At 37.1% G+C, this 23,832-nt stretch overlaps 1 protein-coding gene across 1 annotated transcript in view; it reads left to right on the top strand.

Annotated features, from left to right (window-relative positions):
* Positions 1 to 23,832, top strand: part of FOCAD (focadhesin) — an 89,199-nt gene that overhangs the window by 16,109 nt on the left and 49,258 nt on the right. Inside the window, exons 9-14 of the mRNA XM_010226159.2 lie at positions 383 to 585; positions 2,850 to 3,107; positions 11,700 to 11,804; positions 12,139 to 12,240; positions 12,655 to 12,785; positions 13,579 to 13,705. Coding sequence (XP_010224461.2) covers positions 383 to 585; positions 2,850 to 3,107; positions 11,700 to 11,804; positions 12,139 to 12,240; positions 12,655 to 12,785; positions 13,579 to 13,705 — 926 coding nt within the window. The remainder of the gene's footprint in view (positions 1 to 382; positions 586 to 2,849; positions 3,108 to 11,699; positions 11,805 to 12,138; positions 12,241 to 12,654; positions 12,786 to 13,578; positions 13,706 to 23,832) is intronic.

A 23,832-nucleotide genomic window follows, 5' to 3' on the forward strand; every position in this document is an offset into this window, starting at 1 on the left:
GCCTCCTGAACTGTTTCTTTTGACAGATATTAAGAGCTATGGCCTGGCAGTCTTGGCAATGTTTTCTGAATTTCAACTAATGATTTTGGTTAATGTGTTGGAGTCATTTCAATAAAGTGAGTGCTAAATTCAAATAGTTCATTTCTTGATGTCAGATGCTGTGGTTTAAAGGTCAGAAATGTGTGTGCCTCTAGGCTTGGAGTTTTATCAAAAGATGTTTTGCATTTTAGCTCTAGTATGTGCTTACTGTATTTCTTGGGACTGTTACCTTGCTTGATCAGAATGTTTCCTAGAAATGTTTGTTTCATGCTTAAAATTACAACCGATGGTTTCTTTTTCCAAACCAATCTTTTTTTTTTTTTTCTTTTCCTTTCTTGAATAGCCTACAAGCTCCTTTCCTGTTCAGAAACCCAGAACATCCCAACCACAGCCATCATTTTGGTGATGCCTGTGTTACAGATCTTATCTTCTACAGCAGTTGGGGACTGCCTATCGGAGAGAGATTCTGGCACAACCAGGCAGCAGTTGGCTGTAAATCTTTTGGAAATGTTGCAGCAAGAGGGTGTAAAGGATAAAAAGGAATTGGTAAATTTTGTTTTTTCTTTTTCCCTGTAGGAAGCATTCAGCAGTTTCAATGCATTGTGCCTAGCTGACTGGGAAAGATTAAGTGCATGTGAGCTTGTTTGTTTAATAGATTTTATGGAAGCGGTCAGAAATACATATAACGCAGAAAACATACTAAAGTGAAAGTTTCTGCTAACCACTTGGCGGCTGTAAAAACTTTTGTTTTCAGTAATGATTTTTTAACAAGATGACCAGTTCTGGTTCATCAGTAGTCTGTTAAGTTTGCAGCAAGTGGTGTGATAGATCTTTGGTAAAATATATGTGGGGCAATGAGAATGGAGAGACAGAGGCTCATTTTGCCAGGTTATTCTTGGCAGAAAGTATGTGATGGACTTTGGTTCTTGCTTGAGAGATTTAAAAAAAAAAAAAAAAAAAAAAAAAAAAGGTAGAATTTCCATTTATTGCCCCTATGAGTTCAGTCCATTTGTACTGACCCAAGAGCAAACACACCTGAGTTGCAGTGTATTATTTTCAGGAGCTTCTTTGATGGGTGATGGTGGTGGGGAATTGTCCCGCCTATACTCTCAAGGTTTTCAAAAATGTTTAGGATATGGCTAACCTGAGCAGCTACTTTGCCAATAGAGGATTTCGTATATATTTTTCTGTGCTGTTAGCTTGAGGTTTTCTACCAAGAAGGCTGGAATGACGTGTAGTGCTAAAGTGGAAAACACTGTGATAGTTTACTTTCATGCATTTTTAAAAACAAAATGGAAGGAGTGTGACTGTGTGGGACAGCCTTTGGGGAAGCAACAAGAAATGGGGGAGTTATCAAAATTTTTAGCTTTAGCAATTTATATATATGTATATATATCTTATATATTTATTTATTTTATATATATATATATATATATATATATATATATATATATATATTTATTTCCTCTATGCATTGAAAAAAAAAATACTGTAAATATTTAAACTTGATTTCGGATTGTAAAATCTTGCAGTCAGGCAAGCTATAAGATACTAAACTGTATAGCCTGTTTAGGTAGTGAAGCTTTTCTTAGGCTACAATATGTCCTTAGATACAACTTAAAATTTTATCAATGCATGGCAGTTTCACAGATTTGTACCTGAGCGCGGATTTTGGTGCCAGTGAGAGAGATGGCAGTGTAGGTCACTGGGTTTTTCACTTAAAATTAGCTTATTCCAACACTGTTACTGTAAGTAAAATACTATTTTAGAAAGATCATTTAAAGTACAAGGATATTATACATCCCATTAGTTAGTATGTAGTTACACTGCCCTGAACAGCGTGATTAAAGTGGAACTGTGCAGTATTATGCAGAACAGCTATTGTCACTCACTGAGGGTATTTATTTTCCCTTGTAAATCAAAGGTGAATGAGTCCTGCAGCTGATGAATTCTGATTTGCACTTCTACTTTTCAGCTGGAGATCTCTCTATTTTTTTTTTTTTTTTTTTTTTCAAATGCTTTCTCGATCTGCTGGTTATAATCTTGATAATGGAAAGTCATTTCTGAAAGAAATACATTTTCTGAGGAAACAAAAAATTAGTAGGACAGAGCAAAGTGATTGCTTTTGGATGAGTTTTTGTTGTTTTTGCAAAAAAAGTCAGAACTTACATGTTTGTTTAAAGAAGATTTATATATATATATATATATATATATATATATATATGTATTTATATGTATATAAGACCTAACAGAGGAAGAGTAAAAGAAACTGTGACTTCATTGGTATGTTACTTCTTTCCTGCTTCCATACCTGATCTTCTATAAGTGCATCTGTGGAACACCGAGTTATGACAAGTGAAACAGTTGCTGTTCATTCACCTTTGTCTAACTTAAGCCATGGTGTTTACAGAGTACTAAGTTAAGGGAATTTCCTCAAAATATGCTTGAGAAACCAGTAGCTTAATGATGTACGTGCCATTGTCAGAATAGAGGTTATTAATGTATTCCTGTTTTATTGTTTCCATTTTAGTGAGGAAGCAGTATTTAATTATCTGGAGGAACAGGAATGATGGGTGCCAAGTAAAGGAAGAACTCCTGAGTGGGAAATTAGCAACACTTAATCATCACAGAGAAGATTGCTAGGAAATATATTGTGGTTTCAGTTTATTCTTTACAGTTACTGAGTTGGGACCCTCAGTGAAAGATTTGGATGATAAAACTGTATTAGCTATGTTTTTTGTTGTTGTTCTTTCACAGTACTGTGCATACTTGACTATTTTTCGGTGTGTATGTGTTTTGCATGTTTGCAGATGTCCAGCAAACTCGTCTTCCCAATAACCAGTACTTACAGTTCATTGTATACCACCTGGAAGATCATGGAACTCATGAAACAGAAGTCTGCGATTACTGCCTGGTTGTTTTCAGTGAAATCATTGCTACCTATTACAACTCAAGTACCTAGTCATGTTTTCCTTCTGCTGGCTTATCTCCTGGTCCAAGAAAATGGAGACAGTCTTCATGGTGTGCTCAGTGCCATTACAGAAGTAGCCAAGGCTGACTGTTCTCAGGTAAAAACATATCTTAATAAATTTCTCTGTTCTTCCCTCATCAGTGCCCATTAGGTAAATGACTCAGTGTGGTGGATATATGGAAAATATCCTGATTTTCAGTTTGGTCTGCTGTAGATTGCTAGAGTTGCATTGAAACTGAAGAGCTTAATTCCATTCTAACTGAGAGAAGTAGCTCTGGGGTACTGCTGGTCTTTCAGTGTGTTTTTCAGAGGATAGAGAGGAAATACTGTTAGGGGAAGGCAGAATTCTCTATATTCAGTAGATTGATAAAACCCAGATGTTTTCTGAGAGTTGCATTTTTTTCCCTCTTTTTTTTTTGCATTGTGGTTCTCTACAGTCTTGAACATGCTTTTCAAGAGTATTGAAACTTGTAATCTTATAAGCAGTGAATTAACAAGTACAAAATAACCAACTGAGGAAAAACTGGCATGATATAACTGGGGTCTAGAACTTAGTGGTCTAATCTGGGAACATGGCATACGGATTTGTGAACTTCTCTGACCTCATCCCAGACTTTCTGCAATTGTGCAAGCACACTTTGATTCTTCCCAGGCTTTAAAATTGTTTATTGTTTAAAGTAGAGCAAAGTTTTAATAAAACTTGTAAAAACATTGATCTTTAATGCTTGCTGTTAACAGAGCTGCTAAATGATTCAAAATATATTTTGATTCTTTGAGAGGGTAAATCCAAGCTGTATTTTTGACATGTTCACCTGGATATTTTTGAAACTTTTCATTGGACGGGAAAGAGAGACTTCTAACAGTAAAATATTTGTGTGTCATCTGCTGCAAAATAGTCTCCCTTTTTGATTACTTTTTATTAATTAAGGCTCAGGAAAAAAAGTCTAGTTTATTTGCTGATATTACCCAATGAATAAACAAGAAAATACAATTCAAGAAAACTAAACGGAAGCCACTGAATGATTTCTGGGGTCTAGTGACCTCCTAAATCATTTCCCATGTCCTTTTGTGGTTACCGAAGACCTCTCTGTCCTTTCATGTGTAATAGTCCTGCTTCCAAAAATATCTGAATATTTGTACTGTCTAAAGGGAATCCAGATTTAGGCTGTATGTTTATATTTACCTGCATAACCTCGAAAAATAACTGTAGGTATCTGGCTTTTTAATGAGTTTCATGAAATTCATGACAGGCAGTGCAGGAGGCCTTAAACAGGAACAGTCGAATGTCTTATCTATAAAATAAAAATGTGTGGTGAAGAAAAAGCGCTGCTTCTAATTTCAGGTGTATCATGAGGACAAGCTTTTTTGCTTGTGTTTTTCTTTTTTTTTTTTTTTAAATTTCTTTCTTTTTCAAATAGCTAACATACTCCATAGCAGAAGAGTTGGAAGAAAATACATAGGTTATAGAATATGTGCTTTAGTTAGGTGCTAGGCCTTGTAATTCTGACCCAGGGGAGCACTCCAGGATGTGCTTGCCCTTGAGCACGTACCGAAATGCTATACTGAAACTGGCCCGTTATTCAGTACTTTCAGAAACAACTCTATTTCCTAGGCTGAGAAATTTTTTAAACCATGCCATCTTAATTTTCTGTGGATTGCCTGCTGTAAGCCTTCCTTTTTGTCTCTTCTCAGAGCTCTTTCAGGTTATTTTGTGTTTTGTTTTCATGTGTCTATATCTTTCATATACACTCAGATTGTTATAAATTTGGGAATATATTTTCTTTAAAATTTTTTCTCACCCTGCTGGAGTTTTTTGTATTTTGTAACTTCATTGCTTTTCTATCTTAGCATTTGTATTGTTGCACTTTAATTATATTTTGTGTTTTTTAAAAATTATTTAAGCCTAGAAATACAAGATATTTAAAAGTTTTTTTTTGTTTGTTTCATATATTTATACACTTGTAATTTAAGGACAGCTGTATTAAACTTCACATTTTTTGCATCACAGGCAGGGAAAATAGTTTTGACTACTCTGCTTAGATAACTTTAACAAACTTAAAGGTCTAGATTTCAGTCTGGAAAATATCACAGACTCCTGTTGTGAAATTACTTTTCGGTGTTATGCATATTATGTGGTCATGAACGAATATCTAGAATGTGTTAATTTTCATGAGCTGTAAGATCATTGCTGTGGGGGGAAAAAAACAGTATGTATTTTGTCTTAATCAAACTAACAAAAAGCACAGTTTAACCTCATTTTCAAGAACTGAGTAATCTCTAGATGCATTTAACTCATTGCATTTCTTACTGCCTCTTGAGGCTATGGACACATGGAGGAAGGAAAAAGAAGGGAAGGTTTTCTTGACAGTAAAAGGGTGGTTCTTTTTTGCTTCTGTAGATGTAGCACTGTTTTTTGTCTAGAAATACACCATGGATGCAGCAAGTATAGCACGCATATTGGCAAGAAAATTGTAACTTAAACTGCAGGGTGCAACCAGTTTGAGCTGTCCACAACTTGTCTGTAGCGCATTTCAAACCTCCCGTAGCCACTGCCATCAGCGAAATGGAAAAAAAAAAAGTTAAAAGCTGATTTGCTGTTGTAGTATGTTCATGCCTACGTGTGAATTAGAGAAGCATTGGTATGTTCAGCTCACTTTATTGTTGCTTATTCCTATTCTGTGCCATGCACACAGATATTCGTTTTGCTCATGCTGAGTAAGATATTACTTTGTTTTAGTCAATTCAGATGGCTGCAGACTCAAGGTAGTAGTGGTTCTACAAAGGCTGAATTTCAGTGTCCTTAAACTGTGTTGCCTTTTCAGGCTCTTTGTACTGTTCTAAATAAGATTGGAATGCAGTTCTTCGAAGTATTTGTTCAGTGTGCTCATTGCGCTTCTTGTTGAATAATAATATGTAGAACAGCTGTCCTCAGGTGTAAGAAGTCTGAAGTTAATAGACTGGCTCCTCAAAATAAAGTGTTTGGTGGAAATGCACAAAAGAAAGTGTTTCTGTTTTTTTTATTTTTTATTTTTATTTTATTATTCAGTTTTTTTATTTTGTCCATGTAGTTCTTCTTTCCAACTTGGAGTGCTTGTGTTTTCCTTCCACAACAATGTAACTAAAAAAACCACCCTAAAACTACAAGCAAGTCAAGGTACCACAGCACTTTCTCAAATAGCTGTGGCAACAGGGCATTAGACATTGCTTTGGCTGCTCTGTGTGATACTTGTCTTCCCTTTCATTTATCACCTTCTTTCTGTCACTCCATTTAGCCCATGCTGCATGTTGTTTAAAATCTTATACTGAAAAATACCATATCAGGTCATAAATGGTGTGTGTGTGTGGTGCAAAGAAATGCATTGCAGTAGTGTTTCTTCCCAAAGTGCTAAAGCCTTAGGCTCGTGGAGCCGTTTCCACAGTGCTGGTGGTCTTGTTGATGACAGACTACAACAGAGTGATGGTAAGCTTTGAAAGAGCATGGTGTACAGTTCAATTAGTTGTTGCTTAATTGTTTTCAGAGTGAAAGGAAACCTTGAGCATTTCTTTAACCTTTTTTAACAGATGGTTTCATTTATTTTAAGTTAGAATATAAAATAAAATGTCTACTCTGTTACAGGATTAAACTTGTCCCTATGCCTCACCATCCCTTTGTCTCTCCTCGCCTCCCACTCCCAAAAGCTGGAGAACTGAGTATTGTTTCCAGAATTGCCAGCTATAGTCTTCTGAAAAAAAAATGTGCAGTCTTTCAGGATGCTGCTTTACAGTGGGCATCGCATTCACAGGCAGAAAAAGGTTATGTCTGCTAACAACATAGAGGTTTCTGTTGTGAAGCGTGTCATAGATAATTTTTTTTGCTATTAGAGATCTGTTCTTTTGAGTCATTTTCCGCTATGCGATGAAAATCAAAGACCAGTCTTGAGGATATGCTTCCTGTTTCAACTGCAAGAAATTGTTTTTTGAGACAGAAGACACAGATTGAGGTAGCTAGTAGACACTTTCCTTTTTTTTTTTTTTTTTTTTACTGTAATTACTAGACTTCTTCATTTTCCCATTTGTGATCAGAAACATCTAATTGTGTTCAAGGATCAGCAGTTAGCAAAATGAGTTGAATTTCCATGTAAAAGCAAAGCTGAGCTTGTGTGAAATACATCATTTCCTTAACTTTTTTTTTCTTGAAAATCCATTCCTGAATTCAAAACTAGTATGAACTTATGAGCTTATCCTGCTCTGAGTAGTTTAACATGTCCACTAAATAGTGTAAAACCAGGGATACAGGCTGAAGGCTTTGTTAATAGATTAATTATCCCTGAAGATGCATGTGACATCTGCAGCAGAAGTACATCTGCCCTTTCCTGAGAAACTTTTCTTCAGTTCTGATCTTCAGTTTTTTTCGGTACTGCAAATAAGGTCATTTGTGTTTGTGACGGACTATTAAAAAAATGCAGTGTAATTCCAGACTTTTTACTTGGCATTTCCGGGTTTTTATCTATAGACTGTCTCTAATTCATTTTGCCAAAATAGCTCCTTGAATTGTGTGATGAATCAGTGGTGTTATCTGGAGTGTAGAAGAGGGAAGGTATACTGTGCTGTTCCTCCACCTATTTGATATCATTGTTCAAAATGCAATTTAAAAATTAGTTAAAGCAATAGCTTGCTGAAATAAATCATTTAAGTAATATAGCTCCTGAATAGAATAGCCTGCACTGAGGCTGTATGGAATGATTTTGTTTTGAATTTCGTTTGGGTAAATTGGAGTATCTTCTATGATGACAGGTTTAAGGTTGAATTTTAAATGCAAGTCAGCAAAGTGTGCAAGGCTGGTGCGTTGGACAGAATTTATCTCAAAGTAGCTCAAAGCAGTCTTCAGCATCGAGTGGCTTTATTTGCTTTGTCTTGTTTTACTCATTTTAAGTCTTTAGCAGATACAGCATCTTGAGCCGACGATGGTGGTCTGTCTACTTCAGTACTAAGTCCTTGAGGTAGTGGAAAAATGGCTTTCCTTGGCAGGGGAAAAATGGCTCATGTTCAAATGCAGTGCTGAAGAGAAGTTTAAATGGCAGTGTTTTTCCTAACGATCAGCAAAAGTCCATGTGAAACTGTTGTTTAAAGCATAAAACTCAAAACATGATTGTTGTTGTCCTCTTAACTCAGTTGTGTTTGGCCTGCTAACAGGGTGTGTAAACAGGGAGATTTTTTTCTTCTTTGTTTTTGATTATTGTTGACCTTAAAATACTCTGTAAAAACATATGAAGTATTTTAATTTAGAATGTTCATTTTATTGGTACAAAGTCATTTTATAATTAGTAATACAACTGTCACTCTGCTGCACAGTGTTTGGAAATTTGGAATAAGAGCAAAATTATGTTTGAGTGGGGTGATATTTCGGTTCTCTGTCCTTAGGAACTGCTCTCAAGGAGACCTGGTACTTGACAATAGACAATATCGAACTGTAATTTTTATCCCAAAACATCCAAACACTTTTTAAAAGTGGGACTTAATGCTTGGTTACGGTCCAGGCTAGTTGTACTAGCCTTGTAATCCCAAGTTCTGTCTTGATTATAGCAAGTTATTATAGTTCTAAGTCAGCTAAATGACTCCAATGAGATTTCTAGTGTTACAAAGCACTTCAGTGAAAGGTTATCATGCTGTTTCTTGGAGTCCGGGGCTCCCTAAGGTAGGGAGAAGCAGTTACTTTGACTAAAAAGAAAACTTTTAATGGGGAATGTGGTGACAGCAACCAAAACCATATTTAGGGCAAATTCATGTTTTGGGAATTGCTTTATTTCTTTATTTGCTTCTGGGTTTTATGTAGCTTTATGTAAATAAATCATCTTTTACAAAAGATGAGAAAAGTAAGTGGTGTAAAACAGTGTTTAGGATGTCTTGTAATTATGAAAGAAGAAAAGCTTATTACAACATTGCAGTGTGGTAAGGTATAGCAATAGCATTTTGAGTAGTCTTTTTTTTTTTGTATTTTTGTATTTTTTGTTTTTGTACTGTTTTGCTGCTTCATGGCTTGGCTGATTACTGCTTGTAATTTACTGATATTCTGCTGAAAGGCTAAGAGCAACTGTCGTGCCAAGATCTCAGTTGATCCTGTGCTTTAAGGTAAAGTGGGAATGTGTGTTTAGATTGCTGTCATTTATTGCTTTCGTATTTACTGCAACTGCCCAGGAGGGGTTTATAAATACCATGCCTTTACCCACACTGAGTGATGTTTTCAGACAGAGGCTTTGTAATAAATTAGCAAAGCCTTGCAAAAATCCTGTTAGATGTGAAAATAATTGCGGCATGTGGTTTTGCAGACATTGGTCTGGCTTTGTTTTGTTTTTGTTTCTTTTCTTTCCCTTTCCCTGAAGCCTGCAGAGGAGTTTGTACCTCCTCCTTCCCCAGTGAGCAGAATCCTGGAAGCCTTTTTAGAGTACAAGATGAGTTATATTTAATCACTATTTAGCTAACACTTTTTGAAGTAATGGCCCGAAGTGTCCTGGAAGAAAGTTCAGAAATCATTTAAAAAGGCCGAAGAAGAAACAGTATCACATGTGTTATTAGGTTGCCTTTAACAGAATCACTGCTGAGGCTGTCCTGACTCATGCTGTTTGTGAAAGGCTTAATACAGTCTTTCTAATCGGGTGAATTGTCTTGTTGTGCAAAAACTGTTATTACACTCAGTGTGAAACCAGCCATGCTGCAAAGGGGAAAAAAATTAAGTCGTCTGACAGAGAGGTCGCTGGTGAATAGTAGCACAAGATCTATTACCATTATTAGAGGATTATGAGGCTCTAGAGAACATCCTTTTTTTTATGGTTTTCAACGGCTGGAATGAATGATAGCCTTCTGGGAAATCTATGAGAAGATGCATTACTTTGTTCTCTGGAGAGAGGGGGATAAGAGAACAAAAAGTAAAATATTTTTATCTGGGTGAAACTGCGGTTAAGGATCTGTTCAACTGGATTTGGATTGCTTAAAATGCCTGAAGTGTTGCCTGATAGTGTTGTTCTGTGCAGATCATGTGAATTTTGGGAGCTGCTGTTGGGGAATGGTCTTATTATAGTCATTTCTTGTGGACAAAATAGTGGTGATACTTCAGTGCTCTAGCCAATAAAATTGTATGTGAAACTGTAGAGGAGAAGAACGAGGAGCACTTTTGAAAGCCCAGCTTGTCTTATAATGTGTAGAAGTAAAACAGCTTTCTTATTTTTGCCCTTCACTGAAAGGGACAGTTCTTCAAATGTGTGTATTGTTCAGTATTTTGTCTTGATCAGAGGATATTAGAGAGTCCTGGGTGCTTTTCAGCATCTGCTCATTTCACTGCCTTGCATACTGAAAAGAATTGCTGGTGCTACTTCGCCTTCAAAATTCAGTCCTGTGTCTCAGAAACACAGGAGCACTTCATCTCAGTGCTTCTTTAGTGCTTTTTGGTTAGATTGTTGTAGAGGGCAGTGGATGTTAAATATAAACATTTTTAAATATGTTAAAGTTGACCCAAAAGAAACTTCCAAAATATACATTGCTGCTAATAATAACTGGCAAGAATAATGTACAGTGGCAGTTAGAATTCATTTTGGGGACACTGCATATACATTTCTTGGATTCCACTGGTTTTTCCTATTGAACACCATTTTATTTAGTTTACTCTGTATCTCTTATTCTTTGTTCTGGCAGAAGGGCTGTATGATGGGCAGTTTCTCATCAGTAAAGCATAAGGAAGTGTGACAGAATGAGAGAGAAGTTTAACAAAGATCTTCCTTCCTTGCTAACTATCTTGTCTTATGTTATGATTTTTGGGAATGATACCTGTCTAAAGCTTTAAAAAAAAAAAAAAAAAAAAAACACCAAATTGCCATGGGTGAGAACAGTCATCAGCCCTGTTGATGAAACTGCAGTGTTTTACCTGGCATGTTTAATCTTCCTGTTAAAGGGAGAGCTATGGGGATAACTGGGCATCGTTCTGAGATGCTGTTGGTTATCCAACACGGAACGCTCCGGCCCTGTGCGGGGTGGCTGCCGAGAGGCCCGAGCCACCCCGGCTGCAGGCTGCCCGCTCCCGGAGCAGCGGCCTATGTACCCAGAGCTAATTTTGCTTTTTTTCTATCCTTTCGAAATTGTTAAACCTTTTAAGATTTAATATAACTTGTACAGAATTTAGTGCCAGCATTGTTTATCCATTATATGGTAGAAATGAGAAGCGGCTTCATTGTACTGGAGCATTTTGGATTTTTTTTCTTAGAAATATATAATTTCTTCATAGAAATATATAATTTTCCTTATAGGAACAAATGCTTTTTTCCTCCCTGGAATTCTGTATAGATCTTACCCCTTTACTAGGCTCACAGGTAGCTTTCCTATTTAACACAGAATAAACTTCAAAGCTAGAAATTAAGGTAGCCTCAGGACATGGAATAAACTTCTCCTGACAACTGAGGAAGAAGGAACCTGAAGAAGCTGATCTTAGGGATCTGAATGCTTTTCTAACTAAGATTTGATTAATCTAGTCAGTCTGGACTCTGGACCCCAACCACAACGCTCTGAGCTCTGCCATTCAGCAGTTGCCAGTCATCATCTGTGGGTCAAGTCGGTTGTTTATATTTTGCTATTGAGGTCCTAATATGTAGACCTTAATTGTGTTTAATAAGTTTTAAGATATTTTTGAAAATAAAATCCTTATTTCCTTTTAATTCTATTTTAGGTCCCAAATCTGATCCTGGTTCTGATGTTTAAACTGGGAAGACCTCTGGAGTCTGCGTTGTACCGGGATATACTGTACACACTACCCACACTGGGTGTACACAAGGTCAGAATGAAAAGTTGTTGATTTAAAAAAAAAAAAAAAAAGTCATTTGCTTACAGTGAGTGAGTGATTTAGACTGAAAAAGCTTCATTTATGTTGAATATGCCATTTGTTTTAAAGGGCAAAATAAGTGTTGTGCTTATCTGTTTGTACTACGTTAATATTTTGTTGAAATATCCTATGAAAATGCTCTTTAGATTCATTGTGCACTAAAACTTGTCAGAAAATTGAGTTGTAACTCATTTAAATTAATGGTTTATAGCTTTTTCCTTGTTCTTGGACTTCAAATACATATATATATATTTTTTTGTTTGGTTGGTTTTTTTACTTCCTTCAGGTCTGTGTAGCTCAGATTTTACGTGTGATACAGATGCTGGGGAGCACACCAAAACTTAGAGCTATTGCGCTGCGCCTGATGACATCCTTATGGGAAAGACAGGTTAGAAAAATGCTGTTGTGTCACTGCGAAAAAATAAAGTTTAAAATTTTCTTCTTCTAACCAGAAAGTGTTGAAACCACGTGTTTCGTTTAAGATCATTGCTTACCTTAGTGTATCGTTATCAGCCATGTAAATCAAATGGCGGAAGTGATGACTTTATTGAAAGTTTTCACTACATTTCTTTCGTAAAATCTGATTTTCATTTCATGAGGTCTAGGAATATATTCATGAAATTGTTTTTTGAGGTACTGCTTTCTGCTTTGCATGATGTGCAGTACCAACCTGCAATGTACTGCTGTTAAGTTGGTTTATGAAATGCCAATAGGGACATGGTTTGTAGGAATGCTTGAAATATATAATCCTGTCACCAACTTCAGAAAGCGTGGTGATAATCTAAAATTAAATCTCTCGCAGGATCGGATTTACCCAGAGTTGCAGAAATTCATGGCAGTATCTGATATGCGTTCTTTGTCTCTTGACAAAGATGCTCAGTGGGAAAAGCTGATTGCTAAAGCTGCCTGCATAAGAGATATATGTAGGCAGAGGTAAGCACAAGAGTTTCTGTCTGTTGTCTTTGTGGGGGAAAAAAAGCGAGGAACTTGTTTGTTTGGCTTTCTTTTAGAACTGTATGATTGTTTTTAGCTAGTCTGTTTTAATTCTGGGTTTTCTGGGTGTCTCCACAGCTCCTGAGTCAGTGTACATCTCAGTGGCTAATCAGATTTGTGTTTTACTGTAATTAATATAGAATACAAGTCATGTTTTACATGAAAATGAACAGAAATCACCTGTTTACCCTCTGAAACAAAGCAAAAACACTGAATGAGAATTTGGCATACTAAATTTAAAAAATGAATAACTGAGCTTTGGAAGAAACCACTAATGATCTGTCTGTCTATTGACCTATTCAAATGAAGACCATTTACTCTACTAAAATGCATATTGTCAAGTGCAGATTTGGTCTTAATTCAGACAGAATGCCCCTAAAAGGCTAAGAGGAAAACAGACAATAGCATACTTTATTTAATAGCACACAGCAGGTTTTCTTTCTTAGTAATTTCTTGGATGCTGCAGCTTCTTTATATTCATGACGTTATTTGTCAAAAAGTTTCATAGATTAATTACAAGCTTTTTATCAAGCTTGGCATCTGTTGATTTGCTTCTCTGTGCCTCTCAGAATGGTGCCTCATGTCCTCCCTCGTGGTGTCTCTGTGCACTTCCCCAGTTCCTCGTCACAGTTGTTCTTTATACAGAAGCAGTACTTGATCTTTTGTATATAGAGCAGAACTTCTGTATACGTGTGCATATGGATCGATATCTTCATGTACTTTTTTCTTTTAGGCCATACCAGCATGGAGCAGACATGTTGGCTGCAATATCCCAAGTATTAAACGAATGCACAAAACCTGATCAAGCTTCACCTGCAGCCATAGTGTTGCAAGGTCTTCAGGCACTTTGTGAGGCTGAGGTAAAACTAAGTTGTCCTGACTTGATATACATTTTTTTTTCTTTCAGGTGACCTTTCTTTAGAGTACTTTTGTGGTAGATTACATTCCTCTGTTTATGCATTCATGAATTGTCCCTGAGAAATCATACCATGATCTTTCGTGGCAACAGCTCAGCCTTTCAGGGTAGGGCTTGGAATTTTAAATCAACATCTCAACTTCAGTCAAAATATCCTTTAACAAATTTTATCTTCGGATTTGAAAGGAGCAATTATTTGGTATGTAATTCTGAAAAGATATCTTGGCTGAAAAGTGTGTAAGTAATCTTATATCTTGTACCTCCCCACTGGCTTGTTCTGTTGAGCATCTCATTCAGCAATTGTACCTGATATTATGTGAAATTACTTGTAATGAGGAGTTGCATGTTTTACCTACATGATTCATTAATCACATAGACAGTAAAGCACTGAAACTTGTTGCCCAGCGAGGTTGTGTTGCCTCCATCCATGGAGGTGTTCAAGGTCTGACTGGATAATGCCCTGAGCAACCTAATCTGATGCTGTAGTGACCCTGCTTTGAACAGGAGATTGGACTAGGAATCTGCAGAAGTCCCTTCCAATCTGAAATGTCCTGTAGTCCTGTGATATGCTTTAGTTAGGGGCCCGAGCTTCATTTTTTTTTTCCCCCAGTGACGTCCCCAAGATGGTGATTCAGGCACAGATGCATTGTGAATCATGCTCTAGACACACCATGGACTGAACAGGACATCTGAGGTAGTCGATTGATGATAGTCTGCAGGAATATTTGCTTGCCCCTCTTCTACCAAATGCATTTTTAGGTTTTTCCACTTCCTCACTCTTAGTATGGTGTTTACCACAATGGGAGTGATCCAATAGAAGACTTGAGTCATTACCACATTATACATGTGAAATCATGTTAGCAACTCAAAAACAACTTAGTAAATGGTTAGCAGACCATAGACATTAGTATTCAATATAGTAAAGAAGCTTCAGGCATTTGTGGTTAAAAATTAACTTATACAGGGTAATTATTGTGTTTGTTTTTGGTGTAGGGTTTGGTCCTTTCTGACCTTGTATAGTTTCTTTAAATACTGGTCTTAGCTAGTATTTAAGCAGTGTTTTCCCAGGCTGAATTATATTTAAAATCCATTTGACTTCTGTGAATGAAAGCAACAGTTGGGCCTGGGACAGAAGTCACATCCAGCTGCAGTAAAAAACCAACATGAGAGCAAAACTACTGCACTGCTGATGAGAACTGAGAATGCTGAGACAGCTACTTGTACTCAGAAGAAAGGAAGGAAATCATCATTTTGTGGATAGGTATCACTTCTCCCTAGCCTGATTCTTACAGGTCATTTCAAAGCTGCTTTGTTTTCCCAGTTTCATGCCTAAGTATTTTGGGAAAACAGACCTGCCGCCCTGGTTTGCTTAAACTTTATTAAAGAACTGTCTTGTGGTTTGGTAAATCGGATACCCATTTGGCCTAAGAAGAAACTTGAGCAGGAACTTGAAAGAGTATAATCATAGACACTGGTTAAAGAGTTTTGTTTAGGTGCATTCTCACTGTGATACTGTCTCAGTTGATACCATGGGAAAGGATTTTAATATCTTTGTTTTCCATGTGCAGTATAAAAAGTAGGTCAGAATTTCACTAGTTCTCTGCTTAGATAAAGATTGAGCTGATCCTGGAGTTCTGTAGATTGCATAGTTTTTGTCAACTTTGAGTTCTGAGGGTTTGAAAAAAGCTCCTTTGTAAAAGTAATATTCTAATAAAATCTTCAGTAATTTTGATTTTTGGATCACTATGGAAGATTAATTGAGCAGACTACAGTTATTGCTTGGGGTCAATATAATGGCTTAACCTAAACTAAGTAATGCTATTACTTAACATGACTTTCTTACATGGAGCTAAGTTTTCTTTTGGGGGATTTATGAAGAGATCTAAATCCTTCTTTTATGTTTTTGTGAGTATAACAAAAGGCTTTTGAGAAGAAGAGTATGCAGTGACTTGTGTGTCAGAAATGCAAAATACACACAGTAGTTGTTGCCAGGCCACATTTTCCTAGTTCTGGGCAAATCTTTTTTTTTTTTTTTTCTTTTTCTTTTTCCCCTTCTATATATTGGTTTCTGGTTGATTTCATGTGTGAAGTTCTGTGAAGATTAGTCCTGCAAGATAAGAAACACTCAAAAATTAAAATGCAAAGCAAGATATTTTAGTCTGATTCCCAAGTTGTTAGTGGAACTGATTTCTTGCTGTTTACTCCATCAGTCCACATATCATTGTTTTCTTGAGAAAAAAGAAATCAAAAGAGCAGAGCAATATAATGAGGTAAAATGCTGTGTGAAGAACCAGCTGTGTTGACTGAGTTTGGTAGTAAGCAGGAATTATGAAGCTGGATGTTGTTGTTCAAACAACATGCAATGAATAGCTTGATGCTTAAAATGGTGGTATTTTCTTGAGGTGTTACCAGAATATCCATTCCCTGGGTGCTCAAATTCCTACTATTTTCCCTTTATCAGATCTGGTTCACTCCTCATTTGTTTTTTTCCGCCCCTTACTTTGCATCTGTGGCCTGGTGCACTGGTTTAACCATACTTGGTTAAACTCCATCTTCTTCAGTCATGTAGGGACAAGTTTTGCAGAAGATCTGCTATTGAAAGGAACTGCCAGACGCTGTCTTGTCCCAGGATGAACCTCTTGGTTCAGTACAGGCTATCTTCTCCACGTACTGAATGAGCAAGCAGGATGTTGACCTCACTGGCCAGCGTTTACTCGGGCTGGTCTGTTGGAACACCAACATCAGAATATATAAATATTTTTATTTATTTAAGGATACGCTGAATTTTTTAACTCCCTGCTACAGCTTCTACAAAAATGCAGTTTTGCATTTGAGTTTGAAACCTCAATATAAACAATATGTGTTAAAATGTGGCAGGCAGTCAAAGATCACTGAACCAGTTTTGCTGTGGAAATGGCACTGACAGGATGACTTTGCTGTTAATGCTAGTGCTTCTGCCTGTGGGCGCTACAGCGCTTGTTATATCAGCTAGTTTTGTAGTATTGAGTAGAGTACATTTGGCAAAACAGGTGATTTAACTCTTGTATTCTATTTATCAACAAAATCCAGTGGCAGCAAGGGACTTCTTTCCTTAATGTATTGCATATTCATTATGTAGTGCAATGATATGACCTGCATTTTTTGCAAGTTTCAGGTTTTTGCGTGGCTGTTGAGCATAATCCTTGCGATAAAGGATGCCTGGTGCCTTTTGCTGCAGTAACCTAGAATTTACCTGTACAAGGAAGATTCTTGTAGTTTTTGTCCTAATTGTAGTGCAGAAGTTTTGAAAGGTGATCACTGTGAAAGAGGGAGAACTACTATGACATAAATGATTAGCACTCCGTGTTGACTTGGTTATTCACATATTAGCTGACCGAATATACAAATTCAATTTTAAGGCTCTAGAGCGAAGCTATAAAGGAAGACAACTGGTTCTAGAATGGTCACTTGAGGATTGTTTTGGGACAGTGACAGACTTGTGTGCTGAGGAATCTGGTTTGCCTTTCTTCTGAGCCCATCAGACAGGTTTTACAACAGCTGTGACCCGACTGCAATGCCTTGTCACTATTGTGCATACCCTGTAGGTTTGCTTGAAGACCTATTGTTTTCAAAAAATAGAATCTATGACTCTGGGATACAGCCGTGTGATACAATCATGTTGTATTTGCATAACAATAATAACTGTAAAGAATCTGAAGCTGGGCAGGGCTTTTTCTAGAACAGACTATTTGAGGCTGAATTTTTGATACGCTGAGCTTTTACTTTTAAACTGTTATGGTCAGAGCTATTAGACTGATGTCTTCCAGGACCCTCTTCTCTAGCTTGGGAATTCTTTTCGAAGTGTTCTATGTTAACAGCACAAATGTTTGGTGGTCGTTGGTAAATCTCTAGATTTCCATTAGGCTGTGAGGGAGTACTTAAAATATCAGAGCAGTTGGAGATTGGAAAGATTTAAATATTTTCCGTAATGACAGAAGAAATGTGTGCAGTGTGCTTTGACTGTGGTTACCCGAATGAACACCACACACATGAAAGTAATATTGTTATTCACAGTATGGTAACGTCTATGCAACTTTGTGGTTTCACTTCAGAAAAAGTACCCATTCAGGTTGATGCTTACCTCTGTTGTCCTGTTGCGTTACGTTTGAAATGAGGTCTAAATTCAGAAGGACATGTTCCCAATGCAGGGGTGCATGCTGTCCTAGAAAGATGAGTTGTTCCTTGGTACAGAGCTTTTAATTTAGCTATCAGAATAATATGTGCCTCTCCAAATTGAACAATTCCATTTATGATTAACTGTGCTTAGCTTCTTGCACAGCTGTTAATGGCCCCAGTGAAAATCGTGGTGTTCAGCAGGAGTCTGGAGTTTCTCATACTGATGAGATGAGAACATCTCTTTAAGACAAGAACATTGTTTTCCTACTTAGAGATAGGAGTGTTAATGCTGCTCAGGCCCACCAGCTTGTCATGTTCTGCAGGACCTCAACATTTAGTTCTTTGAGTTTCTAATCTGTGTGAGCCCGGAGTTGCACAGCTAGTGCAGCTAGTTGGACAACTAATTGGTTCTGTGCTTTCGGGACACTGCCTCAGTGTCTGACCACTCCGTCTAGATGTCATCCAAAGCAGAGATTTTTTAAAAAAGAATAATCATCTTCAGGGGTTTGGACAGGAGTAGCATTATGCCCAAGGGTGGGTGAACTTTGAAGCTTCACTGGCAACATTTTATTTGACTAAAGTACTTTTTCTTGTTTCTACCTTCTTTTACTTCAAAACAAGAAAATAAATCTCTGAAACCCTTGTAGCAGAAGACAAAGAAGGCTATTTTTTCTTCATGTTCTCTGGAACAATACAGCAACAGAGAGTGAGAAAATTGAACTGTTTTTTTGTGAAAGGCCAAGATGATAGTGTGTCAAAGTAGTCTTAACTTTGCATCATCCAGTTTTTCTTTTTTTTTTCTTTTTTTTTTCTTAGGGGTTCATCTCTCAAATAATACAAGTTGTTAACCTCAATTTATTTTGGAACTATGCATTATATTCTGTATGCTGTGATCTGGTGCTGGCCTCTTTTCACTGGTGGCCAGTGACAGAACTAGAGGTAATGGCCACAAACTGAAGCACCAAAAGTTCCACAGGAACTGAATGAATTTTTTTTTAACAGTGATGGTGACAGAGCCCTGGAACAGGCTGCCCAGAGAGGTTGTGGAGTCTCCTTCTCTGGAGATCTTCCAAACCCACCTGGATGCCACCCTGTGCCACGTGCTCTGGGTGTTGGACTAGATGATCTCTAGAGGTCCCTTCCAACCCTAAGCATTCTATGATTCTATGGTTGTATGATATAGCATATTGGTGGCTGCAGTTCAGTAACATGCTGTACTCTATGCTCAGTCTAATAGACTGGCAAGTTAGTAAGAAAAAATATACAATTATCAAATAAATAATGAATACTCAAATGTGGATTGGAATACTGGAGAATGCATCTTTCTATTAGTCGATGATGTCTATACTCTTCAATTAAATGCTTAGCATTTGGAAATATAGTAGAAAAGTTGGATTCTTGCTTGACTTGCACTTCTCAATATTGTATGCCAGTAAATTGCAACTCATTCACACATAAACATAATCTCTGCCATTAGCATGAATATTCTGTATGCACAGAAAAGAAAATAAATCCCTTCTATTCATGAAAGGAAAAACAGTTAAATATCCACCATAAAATATATTTTATGATTTGGATTGATTTGCCATGTTGCCATAACTATCGAAATACTAATTACTTAACACAGTATGATAGCAGCTGTAGTGGTCATGTGTAACAGTAATATTGCAGTAAGTACATGTGATGCGGAAATGTGCACAAATGTATACAGAAAACACTTCTCTGTAGAGATCTATGTATATTACAGCATTACGTTAGTTGTAATGCTCTTGGCAACCTGTCAGTCAATGCAGGGCCAATAGTTTTAGCAGACCAGCAGATCTTTGCTGACTATATTTAGCCTGGTGCCAGTGTTAACTTCTGATGTTTTCCTGTTATGCTTTCCTTTATTATGCTGCATGCCCTGTGCATCTTTAACCTTTTGCCTTTATTCTGTTGATATGTGGATAAAAGGAAGCAGTAAAGCTGAAATACAAAACATTTCCATTGTATTCTTATATTTCTTTAAATGGTATGCTTACTGTGTTACTAGCAAGGTAGATTTGGACGCTAGAATTTTTCTTTTAATGACTTTATGACCAAGAGTGCACAACTTTTAAGAAGTTTTGAGTGAAGAGATATTTCTCTAGTCCTTGAAGAGAGAGTCTTCTGAGAAATGGGAGAGCGGGATTATTTTCACTCAAGAGTGTATTCAGACCAAGTGTTTCTAGCTGTCAGTGCTAGTTACCATAGAAATGTATTTAAGGGTTTGCTGTCCCTAGAAGGGAGTCAGCTTAATAGGCACTCTTAATATATTCATCTTCAGTATTTGGAATTGCACTCTGGAATGTTTTCACAGTCAGTGGGGTAATTGTTTAATTCCACAATTACTTCTGATGTCCAGCATGCCAGTTTTGTTGGTGCAAAAGAACACAAAAACCATCTTCAGTGCACTTATGCAATATATTCATAAGCATTCCTGTATTTAATTTCATTGCATAGATGGCTCTACATTTCTCCATAAGTCTTCTGTTGCTTTGCCTTAATTTCATAGATGTGGAAGAACTTTCATAGCCTTTGCTTTATTTATTTAAAGGAAAGTTTTCACTTGCTGTTCGGGTGTATTTTCCTATTTAAAAGGTTGAATACTTGCCTTAGTCTGCCATAGCTTTTTTTTTTTTTTTTTTTTTTTTTTTTAAGACTTTGATTCTTATTCTTGCATAGTTATGGGTTTTGGGTTTTTCTTCTTTCTGTGCAGCCTTTCCAGTTTTGCTCCATTGTTGCTGCAATGGAACCTGAACCCTGACAGACAAATGGATTCAACAGGTTATTATTCCAGACAGAGTAATGCAGGTATGGTGTCAAGGTCTGAAAAGTGAAGTTCCCCACAGGAAGTAGTGTGAGATTTGGTGCAGCAGAGAAATTAATGAAGTTTTCATTAGAGTATATTGCTCCTTGTAGAGAAGAGATGTGAGAATCTTAAAGAATCTCACAAGGCAAAATGGAAAACTTTCAGAAGCAATGTTCATAGTCTTAACTTTTCGTGGACCTTGAATACTCATGTTTGTCATTTTTGGTTTAATTCTTCACTTAGACCTAGACCACTGTCTGAACATCTTTTTTTTTTTTTTTTTTTTTTTTTTTTTTTTTTCAATTGTGTTGCCTGCCAATTGATCCATCAAAAGATCTCAGCAGATGAAAACAAGCCAGGTGAGGTGATTGTTCCTACCTAACCTTTCATGTCTCACTGCTGTGCAGCAGTTAGAGTCGCACTATAGATATGTAGTCACTATTTTCTTCAATGTTCAAAGCTGATTGAATCTGTTGTGATAAACACCTATGTAGTAGACTGATAGTCTTTAAAATTTTAGAGGATAGAATGAATACAAAAGTCATCCTAGATGGCAACACGGCTTTTAATCCATATAAAAATTCTAAACATCCAACTTTAAATGTTCTGAGTAATATTTAATACAATCTTGTCTTGCTGGGTATGCAGACAGTTTGAAGCACAGGCTTATTGATGTATAGACTGTCCCTTTTTTTCGCAAACGTATGGTAGTTTTGGAGGCAAATTTTGACCTTGCAATTTATTTAGTATATCAAAACACAGATTAAAAAAATAAATGGAGGAAGAATAAAAGAAAGGTTGGTAGTGCCTAAATCTGACATAGAAAGAGTGTACTTGGAGAAGACACATGTACTATCCTTATTTTGCCCAGCAAAGAATCTCTGCAGCAGCTAGTGAAGTCAGGATGTGAAATCATGTTTAACGCATAACAAAAGTTTATCTTTGTTCCAGATATCTTAAGGTTCAGTCTAAGCTCAGAGATAACTGCAGATGAACACCTGAGCATACAAAAGAGTTGACCTGCATGAAAGACAAATATTATGCATCAGCATTCTCCTATTTTTGGATAACTTTAGATGTTACAGAGAAGAGGAATCACTAAAAGAATAGTGAAGTAACTTGGTGGATATTTAAGAGGAACTCAGCCTAGAGGAACTGCATGAAGGCCAGTGAAAGTGCTTAACTGAAAATAAAAAAAGGCAGAGGAGTTAAACTGTTTGTGTGATCTGACTTTGCCATAAAAATAGTTCTGATATCAAAAGAAAAACAAAGTGAGAACAATGACATTAAGAATATTAGCTGTGAATGCATTTGAGTATTTGAGTAGGAGGACAAGAATATTTCATTAGATTCCTCTTTCATAAAGGAACTAAATAAAGGATGGTGCATATTTTTGAGCATTCTTTAATCCATTTGACCTTGTTCTCAAATCCAGAAATTTTAGAGGCTTTAGAACATCTAAAACAGCATATACAGTGAAAACAATCCAAAGATTTTCTAGTCTGTATAAAATTATGCAGAATTTTTTCAGACTCGAAGATGAACCTGTAGGGAGTAGACTAGAGCTCCACTTAAGTTCTTGTTTACTACTGGTACTTCTCATAAAACATTATGTGATGGATGTAAGCAGAGAAAGGACTTTCTGCCATATGTCTGTGTGAAAGGTTGTGTTGAGGTTAACAATCTGTTTTGGTGGCTCCTCTGAATAAAGCAGGCTTTATTACTCTCTGCGATTTGAGTCATGTTTTGTTGGGAGATAAAGCTGAGCATCGCCATCTTCCAGATGAATTGGAGCAGTGCCCCTTTTGAATGTCATTGCCTGTAGCTTTCAGATATCCCTCTGTATGTATCATATTTGTGCAACACTCCAAAATGAAAAATAAAACTTGTATTTTAGCTCTGATATTGCTATGGAGCAGTAATACATTTTCACTTCGTTAGGACCTTCAGTCTGAATAAATCAGAAGTTTGGTAGCAAGTCAGCTGCACAACTCTTCTGTGAGAGTTACTGAGGATATTCATGTTTATAGTTTAATAGAAAATGAAGCATTGTGGGATTGTGTGTCTGTGTGTAGTTTGTTTGGTTTTTGTTTTTTTTTTGGGGGGGGGTTGTTTTTTTGTTTTCCAAAGGGCGAGTGGAATAAGATTTTTTCCAGCAGGTCGAGGGAGGTGATCCTGCCCCTCTACTCAGCCCTGGTGAGGCCGCATCTGGAGTATTGTGTCCAGTTCTGGGCTCCACAGTACAAGAGGGATGTGGAGCTGCTGGAGAGAGTCCAGCGCAGGGCTACGAGAATGATCAGGGGCCTGGAACATCTGCCCTATGAGGAGAGACTGAGGGAGCTGGGCCTGTTCAGCCTGGAGAAGAGAAGGCTGAGACTGTATTTGTGTATACAAATACCTCAAGGGAGGCAGTGAGGAGGATGGTGCTGGCCTCTTTTCACTGGTGGCCACCAACAGAACTAGAGGAAACGGCTGGAAACTGAAGCACCAAAAGTTCCACAGGAACTTAAGGAAAAATTTCTTAACAGTGAGGGTGACAGAGCCCTGGAACAGGCTGCCCAGAGAGGTTGTGGAGTCTCCTTCTCTGGAGATCTTCCAAACCCACTTGGACGCAGTCCTGTGCCACGTGCTCTAGGTGACCCTGCGTGTGCAGGGGTGTTGGATTAGATGACCTCTAGAGGTCCCTTCCAACCTTAAGCATTCTATGATTCTATGATTTCAATGTCTGCTCCCCAGTCCTTTCTGACAGATCAGGAGATTATTCTTTCTCTCTAAATTGTAAAATTTTATAATAGTAATACGTGACATCGAGGTTCAAGGCATATTATCTGTGTGCTTGATAACAAATTGTTTTTGAGTTAAGTTCTTGAAGATAATCATAAACGTCAGCACAGAATGTGATCTGCTAATTAGGACTGTTCTCTGTTGCTTACCAAATATTGAATGTGAGAGAGTAAAGGATGTTTGGTGCCAATGAAACCATTCAGCTGTGAAGAGAGATGTTGTAGAACATGTTTTTGTGTTACAGCTGACAACATCTCGTTTTGCGATTGGTATGTAATAAAAATGTCCAGAACTGTTAAGCC

This window comes from Tinamus guttatus, unplaced genomic scaffold, assembly GCF_059628265.1.
Source record: "Tinamus guttatus ecotype Peru unplaced genomic scaffold, ASM5962826v1 Tinamus_guttatus_pri_ptg000345l, whole genome shotgun sequence".
NCBI lineage: Eukaryota > Metazoa > Chordata > Aves > Tinamiformes > Tinamidae > Tinamus > Tinamus guttatus.